The 14,093-nt window shown below is 46.1% G+C and overlaps 1 protein-coding gene across 1 annotated transcript in view; it reads right to left on the reverse strand.

The window, feature by feature from the left end:
• The window catches only part of WASHC1 (WASH complex subunit 1), a 101,534-nt gene that overhangs the window by 40,589 nt on the left and 46,852 nt on the right, over positions 1 to 14,093 (reverse strand). The window contains exon 7 of the mRNA XM_068113313.2: positions 5,879 to 6,085. Coding sequence (XP_067969414.2) covers positions 5,879 to 6,085 — 207 coding nt within the window. The remainder of the gene's footprint in view (positions 1 to 5,878; positions 6,086 to 14,093) is intronic.

Raw genomic sequence — 14,093 nt, forward strand, 5'->3', positions numbered from 1 at the left:
TGTTGGGAGCCGTTGGTGAGGTATGTGGATGGACAAAAGGACCACCGAGGCACTCGGAAACATGGTGGTGGGATGTTGAGGTTGGAAAGAGGATTGACGAGAAGAGGAAGAAGTTCAAAGAGTGGCAGAAGGCGAAGGGTACGGGAGCAGAAACAGCAGAGCATGAAAGTTATAAGGCAGCCAGGAAGGCTGCAAAGAAAGAGGTAGCAAAGGCGCAGGAGGCATGTAGGAAAATGTTCGGAGAACGCTTGGATTCGGAAGAGGGTCAGAAAGCAGTATTCAGGATTGCAAAGCACATAGCGAAAGAGAGGTGTGATGTGATGGGGGTGAGTTGCTTGAAGGATGAAGTGGGACAAATCGTTGTCGACCCAGATGGAATTAAAGGAAGATGGAAAAGATATATGGAAATGCTGTTGAATACAGAGAATGAATGGAATGGCAACATAGAGAGTAACCCAGTATTAGGACCGGCAGAGAAGATAACTGAGAAGGAAGTTGAGGAAGCGATAAAAGCAATGAAGAGTGGAAAAGCGGGAGGGCCGACGGGAGTTGTGGGAGATATGTTGAAGGCAGCAGGAAGTTGGGGTGTGAAGAGAATGACAGAGATCTGGAATCTGGTGGTGAAAGAAGGCCGCATTCCAGTGGTTTGGGAACTGAGTACCCTCGTCCCTCTATACAAGGGGAAAGGTGACCCTCTGGAGTGTGGCTCGTACTGAGCGATAAAGTTATTGGAGCATGGAATGAAGGTATTGGAAAGGGTGTTGGAGAGGAGGATAAGGAAGAAAGTGAAGATCGACGAAATGCAGTTTGGATTTATGCCAGGAAGAGGAACGACAGATGCGCTTTTCATTGTGAGGCAGTTGCAGGAGAAGTACATGGATAAGAGGAAGAAGTTGTTTTTTGGGTTTGTTGATCTGGAGAAAGCATTCGATAGGGTTCCACGCAAAGTATTGACATGGGCATTGAGGAAGTTAGGAGTGGAGGAATGGTTGATCAGAGTAGTGATGGCAATGTACAAAAGAGCACGCACAGCTGTAAGGACGAAGGACGGGAACAGTGGTGAGTTTGAGGTGAAGGTGGGAGTGCATCAGGGGTCGGTACTAAGTCCACTACTATTTGTAGCTGTGATGGAGGTGCTGGCTCAGACCGTAAAGGAGGGTTTACCGTGGGAGTTGTTGTATGCAGATGATCTGGTGTTGATTGCGGAAAGTATGGATGGACTGAAGGAAAAGATGAACAAGTGGAAGGAATGTATGGAGACAAAAGGTCTGAAGGTGAATATCGGAAAGACAAAGGTGATGGCAAGTGGTAAAGCATGTGGTGAGGTGGAAAGAACTGGGAAGTGGCCGTGTGCTGTGTGCAGGAAGGGTGTCGGAGTGAACTCCATTCAATGTACAATGTGTGCTGAGTGGGCTCATCAAAAATGTAGTGGTCTGAGAGGGTCATTAACCAGTGTGGCAGCTACATTCAAATGTAAGGTGTGCACAGAGGGAGCTGCAGATGGAGGAAATGTTGAGTTGGATCTTGGAGACGGCGTGAAGCTGGAAGGTGTGAAAACATTTTGCTATCTCGGAGACATGCTGAATGGAGAAGGTGGATCAGACTCGGCAACGGTTGCTCGAGTGAGATGTGCATGGAAGAAGTTTCGGGAACTGAGTGGCGTGCTGATGAGGAGGAGAGTGTCGCTGAAGCTGAAGGGAAAGGTGTATGCTGCATGTGTGAGAAGTGTTATGATTTATGGGAGCGAGACATGGGTAATGAACGTAGAGCAGCAACGAAGGCTGGAAAGGGTGGAAATGCGAATGGTTCGATGGATGTGCGGAGTATCGTTGAGAGAGAGGAAGACAAATGATGAATTGCGAAAGATGATGGGAATATTGCCTGTGATTGATGCTGTGAAGAGGAACAGGTTGAGATGGTTTGGTCATGTATTGAGGAAGGATGAAAGTGACTGGTTGAGAAGAGTGATGGAAGTTAATGTGGAAGGAAGTAGAGGACGGGGAAGACCGAGAAAGACTTGGCTAAAGATGGTGGAAGAAGAAATGCGGGCAAGGGGGTTAACAAGGAGAGATGCAGAAAATAGGGCAAAATGGAGAAGATTGTCATGGGGACCGCAAGGCTAACCCCCGCTCTAGCAGGGAACATGGCCTTAAAATGCATGTTGTTGTTGTTGTCACAAACCTAAAATTAGAATCAGGTGCACCAGCTCAGGTGCAAATGATTAGAACATCGTTAGAGAGGATCTTGGAGGAACCTGTCTTATTTAAACCTCAGACATTTAGTTTGGTTTGCTATTTGTTCTTGAAGTGTGCGGCGTCACCATGCCTAGATCAAAAGAGCTTTCCGAGGCCTTCAGAAAGAAGGTTATAGATGCCTACGAGTCTGGGAAGGGATTTAAAAATATCTCCAAAGAATTTGAAATCAATCATTCGACTGTCTGGAAGACAAGTGGAGAAGATTCCAAACAACTACCAACTTATCCAGGCCAGGCCGCCCCAGCAAGTTCAGCCTGAGAGCAGACCACAAGATGCTGAAAGAAGTCTCGAAGAACCCCAGAATGTCATCACGGGACCTACAGGTAGCTCTTGCCACTGTTGATGTCAAAGTGCACGAGTCTACCATTAGAAAGAGGCTGCACAAAGTTGATCTACATGGGAGGTGTGCCAGGAGGAAACCTTTGCTGTCCAGAAAGAACATCAGGGCAAGACTAATGTTTGCCAATGAACACCTAGGCAAAGACCAGCACTTCTGGAACAATGTGCTCTGGACAGATGAGTCAAAGGTAGAGCTATTTGGCCACAGTACCAGAAGACATGTTTGGCGAAATCCAAAGACAGCATTTGACCACAAGAACCTGATACCAACTGTAAAGCATGGTGGTGGAAATATTATGGTTTGGGGCAGCTTTGCTGCATCAGGGCCTGGGCAGCTCACCATCATAGAATCCACTATGAATTCTTCATTGTACCAGAGGGTGCTTGAGGATAATGTGAGGCCATCTGTCGGAAAGTTGAAGCTCAACCGAAGGTGGACCTTGCAACATGACAATGACCCTAAACATACCAGTAAATCCACCAAGGAATGGCTGAAAAGAAAGAAATGGAGGGTTCTGGAATGGCCAAGTCAAAGCCCGGATCTAAATCCCATCGAGATGTTGCGGGGGGACTTGAAACGAGCTGTGCATGCAAGAAACCCCTCAAACATCGCACAGCTGAAAGAATTCTGCATGGAGGAGTGGGAACAAATTTCTCCCAGTCGATGTCAGAGACTGTTAGACAGTTATAAGAAACGCCTACTTGAGGTTGTTTCTGCCAAAGGAGGCAATTCCACCTATTAGAGCCAAGGGTGTACTTACTTTTTCCACATGCAAAATTTGCATTTATGTTTATTTAAATTATACAATGGACTACAAAATGTAAATGTTTCATGATATTTGTTATATTATATCACCCTTATCTGTCAATATTGTTGAAATGAAGATCAAATAGCTGTATGTTGAAATATGTTGAAAAAGTCAAAACTTTACATGGGGTGTACTTACTTTTTCACGTGACTGTGGATTCAAAATTGATACAAAACTAAAAACAAACAAAAAAAAAAATTGCAATGCGTTTCGGAGGACCTCCGCCGAACCCCTGAGACTGGCTCACTGAACCCCTGGGGTTCGGTCGAACCCAGGTTAAGAACCACGGCTCTAAAAGCAATTTAGTTGGATTGGGCATCAAAATGCTACTCATGAAAATGCCGAGCTCCTTAAAAATTGCCCTCAGTAAAGAGAAAACAAAATTACCCAGTGCAAGATATACCTTCTCTTGCTCATAACTGTTCAGCTAGCCCTACCATTTAGCAACCATAAACTGGAAGGGGGGAAGAGTGGCTGTGGTTGGTAGAGGTGCCAAACGCACATTTTATTTTGCAGCTGTGAAAATAAATACACTCTTTTGTTATTAAATATGTGCTGTGTTATGCACAGATAATTATTAACCTTTCACCTGTTCCAGAAGGCAATGGAGAGACTATTGCAATCGGTCTGTGGCAGCATGCGAGTCTGCACAAATATCTACCTTGTTATAGATTATTAATTCTCAGATCCAATGTAATCTATTCAATTTAAATTAATTGAAATTAATCCCAACCTTCAATTTAAAATTATAGACTCAACAACAAAAGCAGAGAAAACAAGAATGGTACTGTGGCAGCATGCGAGTCTGTGGCAACATGTGGCAGCATGCAATCGGTCTGTGGCAGCATGCAAGTCTGCAATCAGATCTACCTTGTTATGCAGCATGCAATCGGCCTGTGGCAGCATGCGAGTCTGCACATATATCTACCTTGTTATAGATTATTAATTCACAGATACAATGTAATCTATTCAATTTAAATTAATTGAAATTAATCCCAACCTTCAATTTAAAACTACAGACTCAACAACAAAAGCAGAGAAAACAAGAACTGTACTCGGTAGAGTGCATACCTTCACCATGCTGAACAGTTTACGTTTTGTATCCCACTGATGGGCCAGACCTGGATTCGGACCTGAAACAAAATCTAATCGGCTTGTTATTTTCACCTACACAACTCATCCACCTAGTTTTGTCATAACTCGTCCACAACTTTTTGAAATATCCTGTTATACATCGCTTTGGCCCTATCTCTCAATGGTGAAGAATCACTTCAAAAATTCTCGGATGAGGATTCGGATACCAAAATCAAATATATTAGTCATTGTCACACATCCAACCTATCCACGAAAAATTCGGTCGAATCCATCCACAACTTTATGAGATATCTTCTTCACAGACAAACAGGTGGTGAAAACATAACCCCATCCACCTTGAGTGGTGGATGTAAAATAAAAAAAAGGAAGGAATAAACTGTCCCCACCTCTCTCCCGCTCCACCCCACTACCACCCCGCCCCAGAATAAAAAAAAGTAGATAATCTTTTTTATATAGAAACCCATAGATAGAAGCAAGCAGAAAAGATTACGTCTCATTTAAATAATATTTTTCTGACATGCAGAAGTTACATTAAAAAGGTTTCATCTCCAACATCGGCAACAATCAGCAACACTTCAAAACAGTTAAACATGAAGATTCTGAAAAACCTAAGGACCTCAGAATAAATGTAGTTTGAGGGATTTGGTTGAAGTAAATGCTTAACTGCAGTCTCTGATTGGGCAAGACGATGAACGTGCCACCATATATGATCTTGCATTAAAAAATGTACAACTTAATTTGAGTTTGCGGGGCAATGCAACAGAGTACAGTTTTGCAATTTCACGACAACGTCTTCTTAGGTCACAGCTCAACACAATGAAAGATTAAAGGAGTCCATAGGAATAATAAATAGCACCGCAAAGCGGGCGTAACCCCCCAGCCCATGCATGGTGAAAGGAAGCCATGGCGGCCATATTGAAAATCGCAGCGCGCCCATTTTAGAAAAGCCCCTTCCTCTACTCAACCAATCGCAGCGCACCCATTTTCGAAAGGAACCTTCCTCTACTCAACCCCGACACACACTGCAAAAATCGATTTAATCAGACAAGCCGTTCTCCTTGAAATTGACAGAAACCAAAAGTTGACGGATGCCCGCCCGGACGACATCCCTGACAACAATACCCCTCAGCCCGATGGGCTGAGGGGTGAAAAGGTGTCATGACAGTGGGGGTCAAATAGAGAACAATGGGGATTTATCCTCAGCCAAAGCTACATCTCTCAGAATTTGACTGGCTCCTTTTCCTTTTGTGGCATTATTGTTATAAAGAGAAAATAAATAAAGACAAGTCAATTTTCAGCAAATAAAAAAATAGTTTGTTCAGTTGACATGCTCAATAAAGTGCAATGGAAATAGCGGGTGATGGTGCTCGTTATACTTGCCTTTTTTCTTGGGATTATCTTGGACAAGTGCTGCATTCTGGGAAAATTCCGGTAGGGGTGGTGGTGGTGGTGGTGGTGGCGGTGGCGGTGGAGGCAGTGGGGGCCCAGAAGCTGCTGGGTCAGCTGTGGGGAGAGGAGGTGCTGGTGGTGGTGGTGGTGGTGATGGTACTCCAGCAGGAAGTGATAGATTTGAAGACTCAGTATGACCTGCAGAAAAAAGTTAAAATTACACAATATATCATAGCAAAATACAAATAGCAATCTATATTATAATGCACGAACTGTCAAGAATGGGGGTGGGGGGAAGGGGGAGGAGGGGGAGGGAGGGATGGTCGATCCTTTTGGAGCTAAAGGATTTTTCCTCCGGACACAGGGTCGAACGCGTCGGACGCAGGATGTCATCCCATGGTGCAAACCACTTTCATTTTCCCGTTGCAGTTGTCTTCGGTGCTCACATCGCTAATAATGCCAACTTTGCTTCCCCGTTAGTGTGTTGAGCAACAGTATACATATATGCATAAATTAGTGCTGGACGATAATCGTGCTTTCGATTTACTATCGCGATAACGATAATGGAGATTTATTATCGCGATAACTGCTGCTCATGCTGTAGAATGTAAATCACACTTTGAACCCAGATATTGACTGTGTAATTACTGCATTTAGCTTCTCTCAAAAGATATGCCCATACGAAACGCAGCTCTATAAAATAAAAGAGGTGATATAATATGGAGTGTGTATTCTCCAAGATTTCCGAGGAGGCGGCGGCAGGCAGTGATGAGGAAGAGGTGCCGAGGGCTTGTTGTGATGAAGGCGACTGGCTTCAAGGATGAATGTTGTGATGAAGTTTCATTGAAATAGTTTGTGTAGTTTCGGAGAAGAGAGCAAATACCTATTTTTATTTTTTTGGGGGGGAGGGAGGGGGTTAAACCGTCCCGCCTCCTCCCCGTAGACACCCTGAATAAGTAATGAGTGCAGATTTTGATGCGGTAAATACACCTTCATTAGGCACCATATATGAATGAAGCTTGTCGCCAAGTTTCATCGACATCATGTATTTGGTTCAAGTGATATTGACTGAAGTGTTTACAGACTCACTCACTCACTGACTTACCTACGGACACGGCTCGATTACATAAGTTCACCGGACTAAAGTGCAGGTCCACCTCCCGAGTACGGTCACCTTCTCAATATTTGAGATGATTTTGCCTTCAGTGCTTAACTTCACACACAGAAAAAGCAAACTCAAACAGATCACCCTTGCCTTCACCTCATGGAAGGCTAATCTCATTGAAGGTAATCTCAGTACCTTTCACAAAGCTCGGAACAAGTGTGTCTAACCTCAGGAGAGCCAGGAAACAATATCTCTCTACTCTCAAGACTGAACTCTCAAACCTGTCTCCCTCCTCCAAATCCTGGTGGCATCTGGTCAAATCTGTTTCTGGTGTTTGTTCCCCTCCATCCCCTCCCTTTCCTCAAACGATTAAGGTGGGTTTTCACGGGACACGCGCACGGTTCGCGAAGGATGCGAATGTCAAAAAAATGGCAAAGTCCAACATTCGTATTTTAGGCTCCAAAAGTTCGCCAAACATGCGCGGGGGTTCGGAAGAGTCGTCAATTGTTCGCATGAGTCGTTTTTTGTTCGGCGGGTATTTCAAAAATGTTTGAAATGCCCGCCGAACAAAAAACAACTCCTGCGAACAATTGACGACGCTTCCGAACCCCCGCGCATGTTTGGCGAACTTTTGGAGCCTAAAATACGAATGTTGGACTTTGCCATTTTTTCGACATTCACATCCTTCGCGAACCGTTCGCATGTCCCGTGAAAACCCACCTTTACAGAGCTAACACCACACGTGAAAAAGCTGAATAACTCAACTCTGTGTTTGCCTCAAAATCTTGTGTCCCGAACCGATTTCTCTCTCTGTACCCACCTTTCCCAATCGAACCCAGCTGCACCTGCACTTTAGTGTCCTTCTCTCCTGACAAGGTGGAGAAGTTTTTGTCAAACCTCGACTCATTCTGCAACTGGACCAGACAGCATCAGCCCACGGGTCCCAAAATCCTGCTCTGCCGCTCTATCTCACCATCTCTCTGTTCTCTTCACCCTCTCTTTTGCTCAAGGTCATCTGCCATCTGCTTGGAAATCAGCCAACATTACCGCTTTACACAAAAAAGGTGCAAAAACAGATCCTTGCAACTACAGACCAATCAGCATGCTCCCAATAATCCGCAAGGTCATGGAATCAATCATCGCTTCTGACATCAAATCCTTCCTCTTCTCCAATGGCTTGATCTCGGATCATCAATTTGGATTCGCACCAGGTCATTCTACTCTGGACATGCTGCTTCTGCTGTCTCAACAATGTATGGAGGTCCTTAATGCCAAACAGGAAATCAGAGCTGTCTCCCTTGACATATCACGGGCCTTCGATACGGTCTGGCACCCTGCTTTGCTTACCAAACTCTCCTCTTATGGTATCCATGGAAATCTCCATGCATGGCTTGCGGACTTCCTCTCTGGTCGTAGTCAATGTGTGGCCCTGAATGGTTTTCTCTCTTCTCCCCTTCCTGTTCAGGCTTGAGTTCCCCAAGGCAGTGTTCTGGGCCCTGTGCTTTTTCTGGTCTTCATCAATGATCTCTCCGACTCTCTGCAAAATCCGCTCTATCTCTTTGCTGATGACTCCACACTCTGCCTCTCCATACCTCATCCCTCAGATCGGCAGTCTGCAACCTCCTCACTCTCTGCAGACCTGGACAAAATCACAGACTTGTCAAACAAGTGGAACATGTCTTTCAATCCTGACAAATCTCACACTCTGACTATGTCTCTCCGAAAAGACCTACTGGACAACCCTCCCATCAACTTTCTCAACAATCCTCTCCAAGAAGTTCTGTCACTCAAGCTTTTGGGTATCACTATCTGCCATGATCTTTCTTGGGAAAACCACATTTCCAAGCTGGCCTCCAAAGCCAGTCGCCAACTGGGCATCCTCCGTCATGCGAAGTGCTTCCTTGGCACATCTGAGCTCGTCACCACATACAAGGCTTTCATCCGCAGCTCAATGGAATACTGTTTTCCCCTCTGGGCTAGTGCTCCTGCCTCACACCTTGCTCGGCTTCACGCTGTTGAAACCAAAGCTTTCAGAACCATTGGAATGTCCCGCGATGAAGCCAACTCCGAGGGCCTTTCACTCACTCACCGCAGGCAGGTTGGTGGTCTTTCTGTCTTCTACCGACTCCTCTCTGGCCTTGCTCCCCCAGCTCCCTCTGTGCTCTGTCCCCTATATATTCCTACAGGTCGCACAAGATCTGCCAGCAACCCGCTTATGGTTAAACTGCCAAAATCTAGGCTCTCTGCTCACCTTCACTCTTTCATTCCCCTTTTCTCCCGCCTCCGGAACAAACTCCCCCACTCCCTTCAATCCCACTCCTCCCTCCAGGTCTTTGAAACAGCTGTTCACCACCATCTCTTATCTTCCCCCATCCAAAACCTTGATCTTTTCTACCCCCGCTAATTCACCCCAGATCCATTTATTTTTAAAATTTCAACTTCGTTCCTGGAGGTCCTTGCAGTGTCCATAAGTTTTGTACCTCTCCCACCTCCCCCCCAAGCCCTCTCCCTCCCACAGTTCTCTCGATGTCCCTGCTCTCAAATGTTGTGTTTGTGTTTCCCCCTCTCGCCCCATATTGTCTTCCGCTCCCCTTATTTTGTGTTTTATGTGTCGGTTTGACTTTTGTGTGATTAATGTTAGCTCTTTCACGTGCCTCGATCTTGTATACAAAAAACAAACCAAAAAAAAGTATGGCGGGTGTAAATGTCGAGATTACACCTTGGTCGAGTGGCTGTATCAAGGAGGTGGTGTTGGGCAGCAGGACAATCGCTTGGATGATCACCTGGACGTTCGGGTGAGCCACATCCAGGTCCATTGTCCATGAGCAGGAGAACCTTGAATGCAAGGTTGTTTTTCCGCTGGGTAGCTCTCCACTTGAGGGACGAAACATTTATAAATCCAGTCCATGAAGATTTCTTCCGTCACCCACACTTTCCTGTTGGACCGCCAAAACACAGGCAGCGTTTGTTTGTTCTTGCCCTTGAGAGCACGTGGGTTCAGGGAACAGTACAGCATCATGGGTTTGACCATGCAGTCCCCTTTTGCGTTTGCACAGAGGAGATACCTGGTTCTTGGCGACCTTGAATCCTGATGCTGTGCCCTCGCACGTGCTTCGAGATGAAACTTCTCGTGGGCATCTTTTTCCAGAAGAGGTCGGTCTCGGCAGTGTTGAAGACCTGTACTGGGAGGTATCCCTTCTCGTCGATCAGCCTCAAGAGTTGAGCAGGGAACATTTTTTGGCCACGTCATGGAAGCATGCTCCCCTGTGAGCTTAATATTTTTGATACCATACCGCTCTTTGAAATGGTGCAACCATCCCCTGCTAGCTGGGAATGAACGCACTGCTCCTACCATCATCGCTTCGTGCATGACTCGTGCTTGCATACCCACGCCAGATAAAAAAAAAAAAAAACACCTTTAGAGACCATTTTTCCCCGCAAAGCGGGGGTTGGCCTTTTTCGGGCACCGTGGTTGTTGTTGTTTTTGTTTGTCCCCTTTTTGAAGCAATGTTTTACGGCCAGATGCCCTTCCTGCCGCGAACCCTGTTTGTCGCCTTTTACGACATTAAATAAGTATTTAATGTCGTACTTTCGTACTGTCGACAGTACTGTCATACTGTTGTACTGTCGTAAGTTAAATAAGTACTTAATAAGTATTTAATAAATATTTACGACAGTAAATAAGTTTCGCCTTTGCAAGAATGAGAGGTCCACTCAAAGGCACGTTCTCCTGCATGTTGTCCTCTATCCATATGCTGAGAGCCTTCTCCATCCTTTCTGTGTGGATGTCCCGGACTTGGGCGACCACCTTGGCGCTCGATACAGCGCTCGCTGCAACACTTTTTTGAATCGCCTTCTCATTCTCCCGTATGTAGTGAACGGTGGATTCGTTGATGCCATAATGCCTGCCCACAGAGGCCGGACTCTCACTTCTCTCGAAAGCCGGTCGATCAGCTCCACTTTCTGGCTCAGGCTCATCACTTTCTTCTGCCTCTTGGTAGTCAACAAATCTCCGGCAATGGCCTTGCGCTTTGGAGCTATGATTGAACGATGAGCAGAGTGAGGCAAAAACGCAGGTCAAAGCAACGGGAGAAGAATGATTGAGGCCCAGGACATGGTGGGCACATATACGCATGTGGGCATTGTTAGTAGCTGTGGGAGGGGTGTGTAGTCTGCCCATTGTTTGTGGGGGATGTTATAGGGTGATGCTGTGTTCGGCAGCTGGTAATAGATAAGGTGAAGTATTTTCATTGTGGAACAGCTGGGATTATGCCGTATTGAGCAGCTACTAATTGCACTAATAGATGCAGTGAAGTGTTTTCATTATATAACTCACATGGCATAACGTGTTACACAGCAGGTCATAGATGTTGTGAAGAGTTTTCATTGTGAAACAGCTCGGATGATGCCGTATGGAGCACCTACTAATTGCACTAATAGATGCGGTGAAGTGTTCATTCTTCAACTCGCAGGGCATAACATGTTCTCTGCAGCTGGTGGGACATTGTGCAAAGCTATGTTCATAGTGAGACTGGTAGGACATCTCATGAAGCTCTGTTATAGCATGGCTAAAATATTTTTATGTGACCACGAAAAGCCTGAAAACCCAAAGCGCACGGCCACGAATGTAGAAGCAGGTCAAGCTCGCGGCTGGAATATGTTTTTGTATATGTCTGTCCAGCTGCTTTGTGTGTGGCTGGAAAATGTGTTTTAGATTTGTGTTAGGCTTGTGGCTGTTTTTTTTGTTTTTTTTTTTGCGCCTGCGAAAAACCACGAAAAACCACACGCTGTTCATTGCTGACGAGACCAGGCGATTGCTGCGAGAAGGGATCATAGAGCCGAGTACTTCCCTGTGGATGGTTCAGGTGCTGGTGGTGCATTCGGACAACCATAGGAAGTGCCTAGTCGTCGATTATTGGCAGACTATAAATAGATTCACTCAGTTGGACGCGTACCCGTTACCCAAGATGGATGATCTAGTACACGACGTGGCTAAGTACCGAGTGTTTAGCACCCTGGACTTGAAAAGAGCATATTATCAGATCCCGATACGCGAGACGGACAAACCCTATACGGGTTTAGAATCTGACCAGAGGATATATCAATTTCGCCGCATACCCTTCGGGGTGACAAACAGGGTGGCATGCTTTCAACACACAATCGATGACATTGTGGCAAAAGAGCAATTAAAAGACATTTTTGTGTGCGTTGATAATGTGACGATCTGTAGGCACGCTCAGGACGATCACGACGCCAACTTGTGGCGATGCCTGGATGTGGCAAAAAGTACAATCTGACCTTCAATGAGGATAAGTGCCACGATGCGGCCAGGACAATCGATCTCCTCGGGTGCACGGTGACCGAGGGGGGGGGGGGGGAGGAAATAAAACCCGACGCCGAGAGCCTGCGATCTTTGCTTGACATGGCGCCTCCAAGTGATAAGGCCTCGTTGCGACGGGTCTTAGGGCTATTCGCCCATTATTCTCGGTGGGCGCAGGGTTACTCGGAGAAGATTAGGCCTTTGGTTGATTGTAATGTGCATGGTTATATGATGTGGCAACCAAGATGTGGCAAGAAGATATGCCCTTATCTATGGCTGCCAAGGCCGCTTTCCAGCAGCTGAAGGAAGATATCGTCGGGGAGGGGGTGACCTCCATAGACGACGCAATACCGTTCTTGGTCGAGACAGACGCCTCGGATTGTGCGATTGCAGTGACTCTCACACAAGGGGTGTTCGACCTGTGGCCTGCTTTTCATGCACCCTGACCCAGAGTGAACGCCGCCACTCTGCTATCGAGAAGGAGGCATACGCTATCGTGGAGTATAAAAACCTTACTAACATTTCCTTATATATATTCCAACTGATATATATGGTATAAAAACCATATACACTCAACCCTCGGCTATCGCGAACTCAGCTATCACGTTTCTCTGCTATCGCGGCTACCTAAAAAACTGCACAACACACGACTATCGCGCCCCAAATACGCGCTATAGCGCACCGGAAATGGTGGAAAGGGCGCTACGTCATCACCAAGCGTGGGGAAAGAGAAATCAAGAAGAGGAAGAACTTAACTTACGCTCAAAAATTCGAAATTGTGCAGTTGATAGACAATGGTGAAACAAAGTGAAGTGTTGGAAAGAAATTTGGGAAAAATGAGTCAACAGTGCGAGGTATTTACCAAAACTGTGATTATCGTAGAAACGTAGATAAGATTTAACAATCAACAGTGAAGCAAGGTGCTCCTTTATTAATACGGCACTGGCAGGTTACGAGGAGCAGTATCATGCCCACGTCAACTCCCTCCGCCAAATCACCGAATTCTTACGGCCAGACTCGGCGTCAGAACAAGTGTAATCGGGGGACATTAGGGTAACCGCGGGGGGGGGGGGGGGGGGGGGGGGTACAAACTGCCATTCGAGACCTCAATCTATGATGTAAATGCTTGATAATAAGAGTTTGCCATCAACAACCAACACACCAACCCAGTTCCAATTTAAAAATATGCTGCAACGTCTCTCTCTTACACACACATACACACACACACACACACACACACACACATAAGCAGACACACACACACACACATAAGCAGACACACACACACACACAGACACACACACACACAAATGCAGGCACACACACACACACACACACACACACAAACGCAGGCGCACACACACACACACAAACGCAGGCACACACACACACACACAAACGCAGGCACACACACACACACACACACACACACACACACACACACACACACACACACACACACACACACACACACACACACACACACAAACTGTGTTTTATAGATATACAGACTTGGCAGTTTATACAGTTTTATATATACTAGGGCGTGCCCGCACGTACGTGCTTGCCCGTACGTGCGTGCAAAAAAACATGCGTGCAAACAACAACAACAAAAAAAAAACTTTGAAACCACGTGGCAGTAACGACCACAGAACCCCCCCCTCTATTTACATGAAATGGTTTGGTCCATTCGCAACCCCCCCCCTCTATTTACATGAAATGGTTTGGTCCATTCGCAAAGCCAAAGCGAACGGCTTGCGAGTACGGTGACCATACCTTGG

The sequence above is a fragment of the Myxine glutinosa genome, chromosome 4 (assembly GCF_964187855.1).
Source record: "Myxine glutinosa chromosome 4, kmMyxGlut1.1, whole genome shotgun sequence".
Classification (NCBI taxonomy): domain Eukaryota; kingdom Metazoa; phylum Chordata; class Myxini; order Myxiniformes; family Myxinidae; genus Myxine; species Myxine glutinosa.